General features: G+C 47.1%; 1 protein-coding gene across 1 annotated transcript in view; it reads left to right on the forward strand.

Moving 5' to 3' along the window:
* Nucleotides 1-13,833, forward strand: part of GRIK4 (glutamate ionotropic receptor kainate type subunit 4) — a 341,407-nt gene that overhangs the window by 239,374 nt on the left and 88,200 nt on the right. Inside the window, exon 10 of the mRNA XM_055548398.1 lies at nucleotides 13,420-13,527. Coding sequence (XP_055404373.1) covers nucleotides 13,420-13,527 — 108 coding nt within the window. The remainder of the gene's footprint in view (nucleotides 1-13,419; nucleotides 13,528-13,833) is intronic.

The following is a 13,833-nucleotide window of genomic DNA, read 5'->3' on the forward strand; positions in this document are numbered from 1 at the left end:
AGAAGAATATCTGTGAGATTTTTGACCATATGAAGAAAAAGAGGGAGTTGAGATGTAGGTAAAAGAAGTCATCAAAATCAGTATTTCCATCCAAAGAGAAAAATGATATGAGCATCCTCACTGCCCTACTCAGAGAAATTTATCTTCTGAAACCCTAAGCTAGTTAAAGAGTCTTTCAGATTGCTTAAGAGCATTGCTGAGGAGAGGACCTTAGCCAGAGCCAAGACCCATCTCCATTCTTGCCCTAGTGAGTACTTACTGGTCACCAGAGTCCCTGGAAAGAGTCACTGTCGATTTGTTCTCTTTGGCAGGAGGAGTGTTGAGGGCTAAGCCCAATTCCACTTCATATTCCAGAGACTGGGGATTCGGGATGGAAGTCTGGGCACATCTTTCCGAGAGCCAAACATTTGAGTGCAGATGAGTACAGTTGATCCTCATTATTTGCAGATTCCATATTTGCAAATCTGTCTCCTCACTAAAATATATTTGTAACCCCAATGCAATCCTTCCCTGGTGGCTCGGTGGTAAAGAATCTGCCTGCCAATGCAGGAGATGAGGGTTTGATCTCTGGGTCAGGAAGATTCCCCTGGAAAAGGAAATGACATCCTGCTCCAGTATTCTTGCCTGGGAAATCCCATGAACAGTGGAGCCTGGCAGGCTGCAGTCCATGGGGGGTCACAAAAGAGTCAGACAGGACTTAGCAACTAAACAAAAGCAACAACCCCCATGTAGTGCTCATGGTGCTTTCACAGATGTGTGTGTGGCAGGGAAAAATTTGAGCAGGTCACCTGGCATATTCCCAGCAGGGGTCCAACAAGGCAATGCTCTGCCTTCTTCTTTGGGTTCATACTATAAACAAGGATTTCTTTCATAATCTCTGCAGCGTCACATCTTTCACCTTTTTGTGCTTTTTCTTGGTGATTTTGCTATTTAAAATGACCCCTGCACTTACTGCCAAAGTGCTGTCTAGTGTTCCTAAGTGCAAGAAAGCTGTGGCGCGCCTTACAGAGAAAATACAGGCATTAGAAAAACATTGTTCAGGCATGACGTTTAGTGCTGTTGTTCAATGTTGATGAATCAGCAGCATGTATTAAGTAAGATGTCTATCAGCAGAAACACACATACATTGAGATTATGTGTTAATTGGTTGATGGAAATGTGACCAGAGGCTCATAGGACCCTAGCCCTGTTTTTCCCTAAGGAGAAGTGGTTCTGTCTCCCTAATTCAGTGTTTGTGGTAATGTTATAGAACACAACTACCATGAATTATGAGAACCAAACATGAGTTCAGCCAGGAGAGAAGGCCAGAAATGAGCAAACTCGTGAATGGCTGAAGATTTCCTACAGTGACTTTGTCTTTCTGCGTTCATTACTCCCATACTCCTGTTCTCCCGTTTTCTCACAATGTCCGAGGACCTCATCTGTCCCTTGGTACCCTGGCCTTGCTTCTGATTCCCCTGATGTAGAAGTGTGATCTAGATCCCACGCTCGAGGCCAAAAGGATTAATAAGACCCTCCAGACCAGTGTGCTAGTCAAATGCTTGGATTCTTGCAAAGGTGTTCTCATGAAGTAGAGTCTGTGCTTGAATCCTCCAGTGCATTCAAAGAACTCACTACCTGTAGGGACAGCATATTCCATCTTAGAAAGCTGTCACCGTTAGAAAGTTTCTCCATCTATTGGGTGGAATTCTTTTTTTTTTTCTGAAGCCTCTTCCTTTTGTCCTTAATTTCATTTCTTGGGTCCACACATCTCATCCATGCTTCCCATGACCGCCTTTACTTATTCCTTCTAGAATGTGATTTCAGTCAATGTTAATGAATCAACAATATGAATTAAATAAGATACCTATCAGCAAAAACACACATAAATCGAGGTTATGTGTTAATTGGTTGATCAAAATGTGATTGGAGACTCATAGGAACATAGCCCTGTTTTTTCCTTTAGGAGAAATGGTTCAGTCTCACTAATTCAGTGTTGGTGGCAACGTTAGAACAAAACTACCATGAATAATGAGAACGGACTGTAATGAGTTCAGCCAAGAGGGAAGACGTGTGCTTGGAACACACTCCAGTTAGTCTGTGCTCCACTAAAAGAGTGGTGTCTGGAACAATATGCAATATTTGAGGTGTAAGTAAGTAGTGTGTGCAGCTGACTGGCTCAATAAATAGCTGTTGAATTGAATAATAATAATAACGTGTTAACATTTTGACATTTATTTCCATGTTGACCAGCTCTCAGACCATGCTCTCTAGTGAAAGGATGCCAGGCATGAGCCACGGGGCTCAGAGAGAGCTGACTCCTGGCAGGTGGGAGAGCGGCCTTCCCGGCATCCTCCTCATAGCTGACCACCTGCTTCATTTTCATACCTGGGCAGCCAGGCTTCCAGTGCTCTCCTACAATCACCTTTCCAGGCCTCTTTATGTTGTACCTCTCAGGACTGTCTCTTCCTGGCGTTTCCCCAAAGCCCTTTGAAAAACTATGCTGCTTTATACACCTACCTGGAACTTTCAGGAATTCATGTTTGAGCTGGAAGGGGCTAGACTAGAGCTTTCTTTTATAAGTAAGATGACTAAAGACTAAAAAGAAGGGTCTTGCCAAAAGAAAGTTCAGAATTCAATTTGACACACATTTATTGAGGACCCAGGCACTGTCCTGGGAGCTGGAGCTCCAAAGAGGAATTTATTAATGCAATTGTCAAATATTTACTAAGTGCTGATTCCACACTGGGCATTGAGGATATGTGAGGAATAAAATAGAGTCCTATTAGTCATAGAATGGATTTTGTAGTGCAGGAAATAGACTTGAAACAAATAATTACCTAAATAATTATACAAAAAAATAATTATCTAAATAATTATACAATGAGTGCTATAAAGGAGAAGTTCAGAGCTTCATGCCTGAGTCTCTGTGATGGTGAATGAGAGGTTGGGAAGGACCTGCCCAAGGGGGTGACATTCAGACGGAAGGTTGATGGATGGCTGGGCATGGTGAGCCCAGACAAGGGCTCCCAGAACTAGTGGTCACGTGTGGGATTCAGAGATCAGAGCCAGTTGATGGCAGAGCCATGTCAGGAAGCCAGAATTCCTGATGCTTTACTTTTTCCATGAATCCGCCTGTCCCCTTCGTCAAGCTTTATTTAAATATTTATTTAAATATCCTCTTATAAATATGTGAGTCAGAAGCAAAGGCTGACTCCAGGAATGTGGAATCTCAGCCAGGAAAACTTTACAACAAATACCAATTGATAAGGAATAGCAATGAAAAGGTTTTGCAAATGTTTAACTACACGTCCACAGCCCAGGAAAATTAATATCTTGGGGGCAACGCAGCGGAGTGGACCTGCCTGGGTTTAAATCTGTGTGAACTATGGAAGTTTGGGCAAGAAATCTAACCTCTTAGAACTTCTGTTTTCTAATCTGTAAAATGGGATGATAGTAGTACCTTCCTTATAGTGTAGTTGGGAAGATTAAATAACAAATGTAAAGCATTTAGTCCCATATGTGGCATTCAGCACATGCTCCAAGGGCTTCCCTGATGACTCTGGTAAGGAACACACCTGCCAATGCAGGAGATGTGGGTTCAATCCCTGGGTCGGGAAGATCCCCTGGAGAAGGAAATGGCAACCCACTCCAGTAGTCTTGCCTAGGAAATCTCATGGACAGAGCATCTTGGCTGCAGTCCATGGGGTTGCAAAAGAGGTGGACACGACTTAGTGACTAAACAACAACATGCTCAAAAGTATCAGCTTGCATAATTTTTATAGTCCTGCAGTTAAAAGTGACTGAGATAGGAGTTCATTATTGCCAAAAATGTGTTTTATTGAGCATCAGTTGTGTTCCAGGTACTCTGCTAGGGGCTGGCTATAGAGCAGCGAACAGGCAAAGTGTCTGAATCCCCTGCGCCAGGCCCTTTTGTCCTTTTTGAGCATCACTTGCATTTTGGTTGCAAATCCAGGACATGCATTAACACCCACCCCCACATAATTGAAGCTAAAGCTTATGAAACAGTAGTTGCCCATGCTGTGTGGGTTGCACTCTGCTCTGTTCTGGATATATATTTCATTTTAAAAATGCAGGTCTTGACCCACTAAATTGATTTGCTAACCTACTAATGGGTAGCAGCCACACCGGAACAAAACACTGCCTTAGACCAACTCAGCTGAAGGCTTAATCAGCCCAGAAACAGCTCATTTGATATGAAGCCTTCCCATCTTTCCTCAGGATTGTTTTTGATCTTTTACCTTTGCCATTTGCCACTGTTGTCCTTTGATCCTGGGTTTTTACAGTATTTTGCATGTAAGCACCTATTTTGTACTAAAAGAATATTTTGGCTGGCAGAACGAGATCTTCAGCCAACATCAATAACTCCCTTTGTTCCTCAGATCACCCTGCTTAGGCAAGGGACCTCTGATCCAGTCTCCCATGTGAACTGAAGTTCTATGACTAGAAATACTGTATTTAAATTTGGTAAACATTTTACTTCTTCATGCCAGGGGTTCACCATGGAGGCTTCCATTACAAATCTTTTAACTGGTCATATATCAAGGCACAGACCTATACTGTAGATACTCCAAACTATAACTGAGTCTCAATTCCTCCCCTAGTGGTTCACATCAGACCGTCATTTTTCCTGCCTGTATGTTGAAATTAGTCCTCTGTACTCAAGGAGATACTAATACATTATTGTATGTATTCTTCCTAGTGAAAACTTCAACTTTGAACCCTGAGGCTGAGGTTAAAAAAGTGAATCATGTGTTATGACATCCAACCTTGGATGGGCCTAGAAAACAAGGATCTGGAAGAGCTTATGTTTGGATAGGGCTTTAAACTTCTGTAGCCCCTGTGATTGCCTCATAACATCCCAGTAGGAGGAGAAGGGCCTTATCTTATAGGCAGCAAAATTGACTTCCCACATAGCACAGGGCCACATAGCACATGACAGGGTAGAACTTGACCTCTGCTCAGCTGCATTTCTACCAGACAGACAGTAGTGCTATTAAGTTCCCACGGCTTATTATCACTCATCAAAAGCCATCACGGCTTTCCAAGTGGCGCAGTGGTAAAGAATCCATCTGCCAATGCAGGAGACACGGAAGATGAGGGTTCGATCCTTGGATCTGGAAAATCCCCTGCAGTAAGAAATGGCAACTCACTCCAGTATCCTTGCTTGGAAAATTCCATGTACAGAGGAGTCTGGTGGGCTACAGTCCATGGGGTTGCAAAGAATCGGACATGACTGACTGCTGCTGCTAAGTCTCTTCAGTTGTGTCCGACTCTGTGGGACCCCATAGATGGCAGCCCATCAGGCTTCCCCATCTCTGGGATTCTCCAGGCAAGAACACTGGAGTGGGTTGCCATTTCCTTCTCCAATGCATGCAAGTGAAAAGTGAAAGTGAAGTCGCTCAGTCGTGTCCAACTCTAGCGACCCCATGGACTGCAGTCTACCAGGCTCCTCCATCCATGGGATTTTCCAGGCAAGAGTACTGGAGTGGGGTGCCATTGCCTTCTCCGACATAACTGACTAAGCCTACACAAAAGCCATGACACGCACAGCTCAGTTGACAGGGAACAGTATTGCTGTACTATGGGTAGGCCAATTCATTTATTTCCGTTTTGGAGCCAAGGAAGATTCAGAGAGGTTAAGTGACTTGCTTATGCATGGCAGAGGAGTTAAGAAAATGTGGGCCTTCTGGTGCCCTCCCGTTGTGAACTCCTATGCTCAATCCCTAAGAAACTAACCTGTACCTTGATCAAGATCACTCTTGTGGACTCTTGCACAGAATCCCTTCAGGGCTGTAATCTCCAAAGAACAAGTTCACGGTGATGAAAGAGGTGTGTGGGTAGGCCCAGGACATAAGCTCAGGGTAGCCTGCACCTGTCCTAACCCAACCAGATGGTAGAGCAGTAAATAGAACCCAAGTTTTAATTCCAGTTTCATCTCATATTAACTGTGATCCTCAGCAAGTTTGATATCTCTGAGTCTCAGTTTCATTCATTCATTCAACCAAATGAATTCATTTATTTCATGCATTCATTGTTTCAACAAAAACTTGTCTGAAGTGCTTACATTTCTCAGATGTGAATGATAACAGAGTTGTTACGCAGAATCAAGGGAATTTGTGTAATTAAATCACGTGGCTGAGTGCCCGGTGTGCAAAGGTGATCAGTAAGTGTTTGCAAACTCTTGACTCTGGAGCAGAAGAACTTGTCCGGCCTTGGGGCTATGTCAGCCTGTCTAGAAACTGGATCCTGGCAGTGCTGAGAGCAAAGAACAATCATCTGAACATACACGAAATATTAAATGTTACAGAGCCGTGTGCGTACTCATGGAGGCAGGTACGGTTGTGAGGAAATCCTTCAGGGCTTTAAAAATGAATCCCTTTTTACCTACTGGGGAGAGAACAAAGCGGCAAAATGACAGCCTCTAGTGATTCTAGGCAGGAGGGAGCAGGAGGGCTTGGGAGCTGGAGGCGTGTGGCTTCTCTGGGCAGGACTAAGAGCGGACCAGGGAGAAAGACAGGTAGTGAGTGATGGGCTCATTAATGAATGTATAATGACAGCCTGAGACAGATGCTCTAAAGGAAAAGAATGTGGTTCTGGGAGAAGTTTGACTTTGGGAGTTAAAAGAAAGGCTTCCTAGAGGTAGTGATTTCTAAATTGAGGCCTGAGGGGTTAACAGATATAAACTAGATCAAAGTTTGAAAAACTTCTCTTGTAAATAGGCCCAGAGGGTAAAAATTTACACTTTACAGCTTTACTGTTGAAGATGAATGTCATCACAGATGGAACAATCAATGAATGGGTGTGACTGTGTTCCAATAAAACATTATTTTCTGAAACAGGCAGCAAGCCGAATTCAACTCACAGTCTGTGGTCTGCCAACCCCTGAACTAGCCGAAATGGGGCTGCAGGCAGGGGGTCGGGCAGCAAGGAGAGTCCCAGAGAGGGAACAGCAGGTACAAGAGACCCTGACGGGAAGTTAATTGCACTTGAACTGAAAGTTTTGCCTGGAGCAAAGATAAGGCCGGGAAAGAGGGTATGAGATGAATGTGGAGGGTGGGCAGAGGCCAGGCCTTGTAGGGCCCGGTGGGTGTGGAGGGCCTAGTATTAAGGACCCTGGTCTTTATCCTTAAGAGTTGAAGGGTCTCAGCAGGGGCCAGTGTGACCATAGTTGAGGCTTTGTAGAGATGGCTGGCTGCTGCCAAGTGTCTAACAGAACAAACAGAGGCCCTGGAGGTTCCCGGTCCCAGCCAAGTTCATTGGGAGCTTGGATGAGGATGGAAGCCGGCAAGTATGAGACTTGGAGAAATTAAGTGACTTGCCCTGTGGTCACGGTGCTGGGATGCTAATGCAGATCTCCAGACTCCACACCAGTGCTTTCAGAAAGCATCAGGGGACACCTGGGGTCAGGGCTCCTGGACAAGCATTTCCCACGATGCCTTGCTGAGGGAGTGACCAGCTTGCTTATGCTGACCCGGGGTCAGCAGCAGACCAAAAGCAGGTCTCTGACACTCATTCACGTGTATGGCAGTCGCCTCTCCGAGGGACTGTGGGCCGCCCTTATCAGTGTCACAGAGTCTGTTCGCTAAAGGCCCTAGGCCCCATCAGACCTTATCTCTGCTTTTCGTACAGCAGTTCTTTCAAGCTTGGTCCCTTGGTTGCTCAGCCAGGGATCTTAAATACAGCTGCTGAAAGGACAGAGCCTCTTCGAGACAGCTGTCCTGATAGCAGTCAGAAATGACAGTTCACCATGAGAAAAGAGATACTACGAAAAGCAGACAAATTAACTTATGAAAACACAGAAATGAGGGTGAGAGGCCACCACATTTCAGAAACCGATAAGCAGCCTGTATCACAGGACAGGGTAATAATTGGCTTCGAAAGGATGACACTGCATTAAGGTAAAGACATGCACTCTGTTTAAGAGGACAGCAGAAAGTATTAATACAATTCCCTTGTAAAGAATTTTGGGAAATAATACTTTCAGATAAATAATTAAAATCCCCCCCCCCTAATTTTAGTGCTTAACAGAGCAAGATTATTATTAATTTATATGGATTCTTTGTCCTTTGGGGAAATTGGGTAAATGATACTTTCTGTGCACGTGCAGACACATCCCATATCATATTTGGGGATATCCCATAATACCCCATGACATCCCATATCATATCGATTTTCATATTTGACGAAGTACTTCTAGTTCCTTCAAAGAGCATAGAATCAGTAATGAGAAGGGATATACTTTTTTTTTTTTAATATCATGATCTCAATAAAGCAGCACATTGGCCTTGTTTTGAATCCTGATTTTTTTCCATGTCTCAGCTCTGGGATTCAGGTAAATTATTACCTCGTGCAGAGGTCACTTTCCTTACTCATAAGTAGGGTGGCAGTGAGATTCCTAGACATAAATGGGTGCCCATCCCAGGACCTGTGAGCCTGGTGGCGCCAGTGATATCCTAGAACCAGCTCACCCAGCTAGCCAGAGCTCCCCCGCTCCCCAGTTTTACACTTCTCTTCCCAACTCAGTGTCCCATGATAACATGTTAGCAGCTTGAAATCAGCCTCAGTGGGAGTGTTTACATCAATGAAATGGACAAAGAAGACCTTTGTTTATTTATTTCGCTATGCCAGGCCTTAGTTGCAGTATGCAGGATCTAGTTCCCTGACCAGGGATCAAACCTGTGCCCCCTGTAGCCCTCCAGGCTCCTCTGTCCATGGTATTCTCCAGGCAAGAGTACTGGAGTGAGCTGCCATGCCCTCGTCCAGGGGATATTCCTGACCCAGGGATCAAACCCGGGTCTCCTGTATCGCAGGCAGATTCTTTACCATCTGAGCCACCAGGGAGACCCTGGTCTAATCTCATAACCCAAAGTCTACAGTGCAAAGTGTGGGGCGCAGAAGAGACCTCGCCTTCTCTCTCAAATGATGACATTACAAATTAAATGGATACTTACCTAGCACTCTGCGCATGTATTATCTCCCTTAATCTCCTTATGAGCCCTTAGGAGGTAATCATTACTATTTTAACACCCATTTTATAGATGAAGGAAACAGGCTCAGAAGGATTAAGTAACTCACCCAGAGTCACACAGCTTGGAAGCAGAGAAGTCAAGTTCAACTCAGGTCCTCTAACACTGGGGCTGTTGCATGCATAGTGCAGACTGTGGGATGCTCAGTGGTGAGTGGAGGCTGGAATCAGCATGCTCAGCTGTGCACCTGCTGGACTACATCAGCCCAGGGGGATGTCATTTTCCTACCTGCCTGAAGGTGCTGTATAGGTTTGCAGTGGTGGTGTCCAAGTCCAAACCCTCTCCTCCCTTCCCTGCAACTCCTGGGATCTCTAGTGGGAAAGTAGAGCAAGTGGGAGAGAGAGAAAGTGCAAAGAGAGGGCCCCAGGAAGACATTATTTGCAGCATAATCAAGCTGGCACATGTGGACATGTGGAAGAGGCTTACAAAGCAGCTGTTCCTGCAGGAGGTTTGGGGCAGGTGTCAGTGGGGTGGAGCAAGGGAGTTTGGCTGGAGGCAGAGCCGCAGATTGTCAGTGATGAGAGCTGTAGCTCCTGCCCACCCCTGGCATGTGTCTGGCATAGAAGGTGCCCAGTGGGTGGGGCAATTAGCCTGTATCCCAGGGCGCCTGGCTCTGCCTCTCGCTCTCCCTCCCACTGCCTTTCTGCAATTAGATTGCTCTGGGTAGTAGCTGCCAAGCCGCTTTGTTGGATCCGATGAGTTTATTAATTTCTTGGGGGCTAATGGGAGTGTTGGGGGGAGATTCATTTCCTGACTGGAGCTTGGGGGCTAATTCATCTCCTCGCCATGTCCCCAGAGGTGGGAGGTGGCAGGGGACATGGCTCAGGCTGTCAGATCTGGCTCTGGGTAAATCATTTATATCCCTAGGTTTTGTGCGAACCTATCTCATGGCTTGGGTCAGACAGGGAGTCCAGGGCTGGGGCAGGCGGTTAGTGAGCACTGGGTCCCCTGAGATCAGTGAGGGTGCGGAACTGGTAGGGGGTGAGGCCTTGCTGGTCCTGTGAAGTGCGTGCTTAGGGGACAGGACTCTGAGAAGTTCAGTCCTGTCCCAAACATCCAGATGCTGACATCCGGACTAATTGTTTTGAGGTCCTTCTGTTCAAATCTGGCCCTTCTGATCCTAGGAGGTTGCCAGGAGCCAGTTCTAGCCATCCTGAAGATAGGGAAGCAGACTCATTTCACTTGCTTTTGTGGATATAAAAACCCAGGAAAGAAAAAAGCTGTGTCCCGGGTTCTGGCTGTATGGCTGAGGCTCCTTTGAGCCTTTCCTCTGGTTGGCCAGGCTGCTTACATAGAGGACACATTAGCATCCCCAGCCCAGAGACAGCAGTGGACACAGGAAAGGTCTTGGATTCAGGAGTCAGACAGCTCTGGGTTCAAGACCATGCATCACCTGCTAACTAAGTGACTTTGTTGTTGTTTAGTCACTAAGTTGTGTCTGACTCTTTGTAACCCCATGGACTATAGCCCACCAGGCTCCTCTGTCCATGGGACTTTCCAGGCCAGAATACTGGAGTGCCTTGCCATTTCCTTCTCCAGGGGGTCATCTGACCCAGGGATTGAACCCACATCTCCTACACTGGCTGGCAAGTTCTTAACCACCACCTTAGGCAGGTCATTAAACCTCTGCGCTCTAGTTTCCTTGTAAATAAAATGAATGCACTGTCACTACTCCACAAGGTTGCTGGGAAAATTCAGCTGATGGAGCTCATTCAGCACAAGAGGTGTCTGGTAACTCTTGTTCCCTTTCCCCCTTCACTTGAAAATCTTGTGGCTCATCCCTCATCCTCCCCAACTCTCTCCCCAGCAGAGAGAGGGGCGGAGGCCAGGTAGCTCAGGTTGTTCCCTGACCTGGCTGATCCCTGCAGGGGGCACCCCAGGGAGCCAGAGGAGGCTCGCCTGCCTCCTGCTCTTGCCTCACTGACAGGAACACTCAGCCTGTGAGAGATGATGGTTTCCTCTGCTTCTACGTACCAGTCCCTGAGCAGGAAACTGGGGGCTGAGCCTGAACAAGCCAGTCCCTCCCCCACAGACTAGCAGGGGAGATGGACATGTAAGCCGAACATGCGGTAGGACGCTGGAAGAGCCAGACAGGAGGCCACGAAGGCATCCTTGGCAAGGCGATCTGGGGCTAAGAGCACAGGGGTTAAAGCTCAGGTGTCTCAGCTGATGGCGAGGTTGCCTCAGGCAAGTTGCTGGGTGGGCTCTTTTATCTTGGCCTCAGTTTCTTTATCTAGACGAGGCTTCCCATGTGGATATGCAGGAGATGCTGCTTGTAAACTAAGATGATCAGGAACTCGCGCAGCACCTATCTGCCTTTGTAGAGGTGGAGACACCAGTGGCATTCTTGCTGAAGCTTGGAGAGGGGTTTTTGGTCATCTCTCCTTTTTCAAAAAAAGGTTTTTTTCTCTTTTGTTTATTTGTGTATTCATTTCGGGTTGTGCTGGGTCTTTGTTGCTCCGAACAGAATTTCTCTAGTTGCAGTGATCGGGGGCTTCTCTTCGTTATGGCGTGTGGGCTTCCCATTGTGGTGGCTTCTCTTGCTGCAGAGGACAGGCTCTTGGTGCACAAGTTCAGTAGTTGCTGCACATGGGCTCAGTGGTTGCAGCTTGCAGGCTCAGTAGTAGGCTCAGTAGTTGTGCTGCAAGGGCTTAGTTGCCCCACAGCATGTGGGATCTTCCAGGACCAGGGATCGAACTGGTGTCCCCCATATTGCAAGGCAGATTCTTAACCACTGGACCACCAGGCAAGCCCCTATCTCTCCTTTGACAGATGAAAAGCATACTTGGAGAGAGCATCGGAGCTCTTGCTGGAACTGGAGGTTTCCCACCTGGCCCTCCCCTCTTTAAGCTCCAGACCATGATGTCAGAGAGATGGTTCCTGCTCCCCGTGACTGTCAGCCTTCTGGGGGTGGGTCCAGAGCCAAAGCTGAGACGAGTCTTTTCTGTGGTTGGAGCTTCCACAAGAGGAATCCAGAACCCAGCTCTGGCGGGTGGAGCCATGTGGCATCCATGGAACCTGTGAGAATTTTCCAGGGAAGCTGCTGCCGGTGCCTGGAGATGCCTGGCAAAGGCGGATGTGTGCATTTCATTGGGTTTCTAGCCAGCTGCCAGCCGACTCTCCTGGCTGCCCACCTCCAACTCCTAGCAACAGAAATGGTTTGCCAGAGGATCCAGCTAGTAGAAAGATACTGGTAGCACACACACGTATGTGTAGCTATAAAAAGGGTTCCACTGGGAAAACAAACAAATTCTCTAAAAACCCAATGATGCTGAATTTCGATTTAGGTGATTTTCTTAGAAAGTTGAACTAAGTGGAACTGGTGGAACTAAGTTATGGATTTTTATTTTCCCCTCTCTAGTCAAAACAATGAAGAGGAAGGAAACTAGCAGGTATTGAGTTTCAGCTTAAATCCGTTCTCACAATGACCCCAGGAGGTTTGTATTATTCCTATTTCACAGATGAGGAAATGTATTCAGAGAAGTTCAGTCACTTCTGGGGTGATGCAGTTGAGATCTGAGGTCCTGGGTCTGGCTGAATAATGTAACATCAAACTGGCGTTTGCATGATTTCCATTTGTTCTGGGAAGGCAGGGCAAACGTTGCCACTCCCATTTAGAGCTGGGGAAACGGAGACTGGGAAAGATTCAAGTAACCCGCCAAGGTTCTCACAGTCAGCAAGTGACTCCACCAAAACTAGAGCCTGGCTCTTCCCTCTTATGGTCCATGCATCCATTGAGCCATTCAGCAGGCGTTTATTGAAGAGCTGAGTAAGTGCCACGTGGTGGCCATGCTGGTTCTTGTTTAGATGATGAGGCTTCCGGAAGGCAGGGTAGAGCGAAAGAGCTGTGCGGCTCAGTCCTGCTTCCAGTTAATGCAATTCCCCCGGCTCCCCACACTTCTGGGTGAGAGAGCGTCCCTGAACTGCATTCCATTCGTGATTTCTTTTTTTCTGTTTTTAGTTTTTATAGGAGTATAGTTGCTTTACAATATTGAGTTCATTTCTGCTGTACAGCAAAGTGAATCAGCCATATGTATATGTGTGTACCTATATCTCCTCTTTTTTGGATTTCCTTCCCATTTAGGTCACCTCCATTCCTGATTTCTTTTCCCATTTTCTTCTCCACCTCTCTCTTAAGTCTTGCTTTCCTTCACAGTCTCCCTACCCTTCCCTAATGCCCCGAACCCTAGTAGCCCTGTCCCAGTTCAGCCCCTCTGCTCCATACTCTGTGTGGCTCCCTCCTTCTGTGACTTAATCGTAGCCCCGCTAGAGGCAGGGGACTGGCCTCTCAACTCCCCCAGCCCTGGAGTCTCATGGGATCTCAGCACCCCAGCTCTTTAGCCTCCACCTCCCCCCAGCCCTTCCCAGCCTCTCTCCTTGGTCTCCTCAGATTGGCCAGTGGCATGTGGCAGACGGCCTCAGCATGGACAGCCGCCTGTACGCCTCCAACATCTCTGACAGCCTCTTCAACACCACCCTGGTCGTCACCACCATCCTGGTAAGCGGGTGCCCCTAGGGCTTCCCAGCTGCTGCTCCCCGGGGTGCCTCCTCCTTCTTGCAGCCTCCCCAGGAACAGAAGATGGGAGCTCTAATCACAGCACCGAGGCCGATTTATGACAGTGTAATTAAACTCAAGTTGCTGCTTCATATGGAAATGATATCTGATGAGTTCCAAGGCAGCTGGGGAAGCGGGATGGGGTGGCGAGATGGCAGTTTGTGGATGTCTCTAATGGGGGCACCCCAACAACCGGGGCATCTGTGCATGGCCAAGGGCAGGGCACCTTAAGACACAGTGGGGAGAAGT

Source organism: Bubalus kerabau, chromosome 15 (assembly GCF_029407905.1).
Source record: "Bubalus kerabau isolate K-KA32 ecotype Philippines breed swamp buffalo chromosome 15, PCC_UOA_SB_1v2, whole genome shotgun sequence".
Taxonomy (NCBI): domain Eukaryota; kingdom Metazoa; phylum Chordata; class Mammalia; order Artiodactyla; family Bovidae; genus Bubalus; species Bubalus kerabau.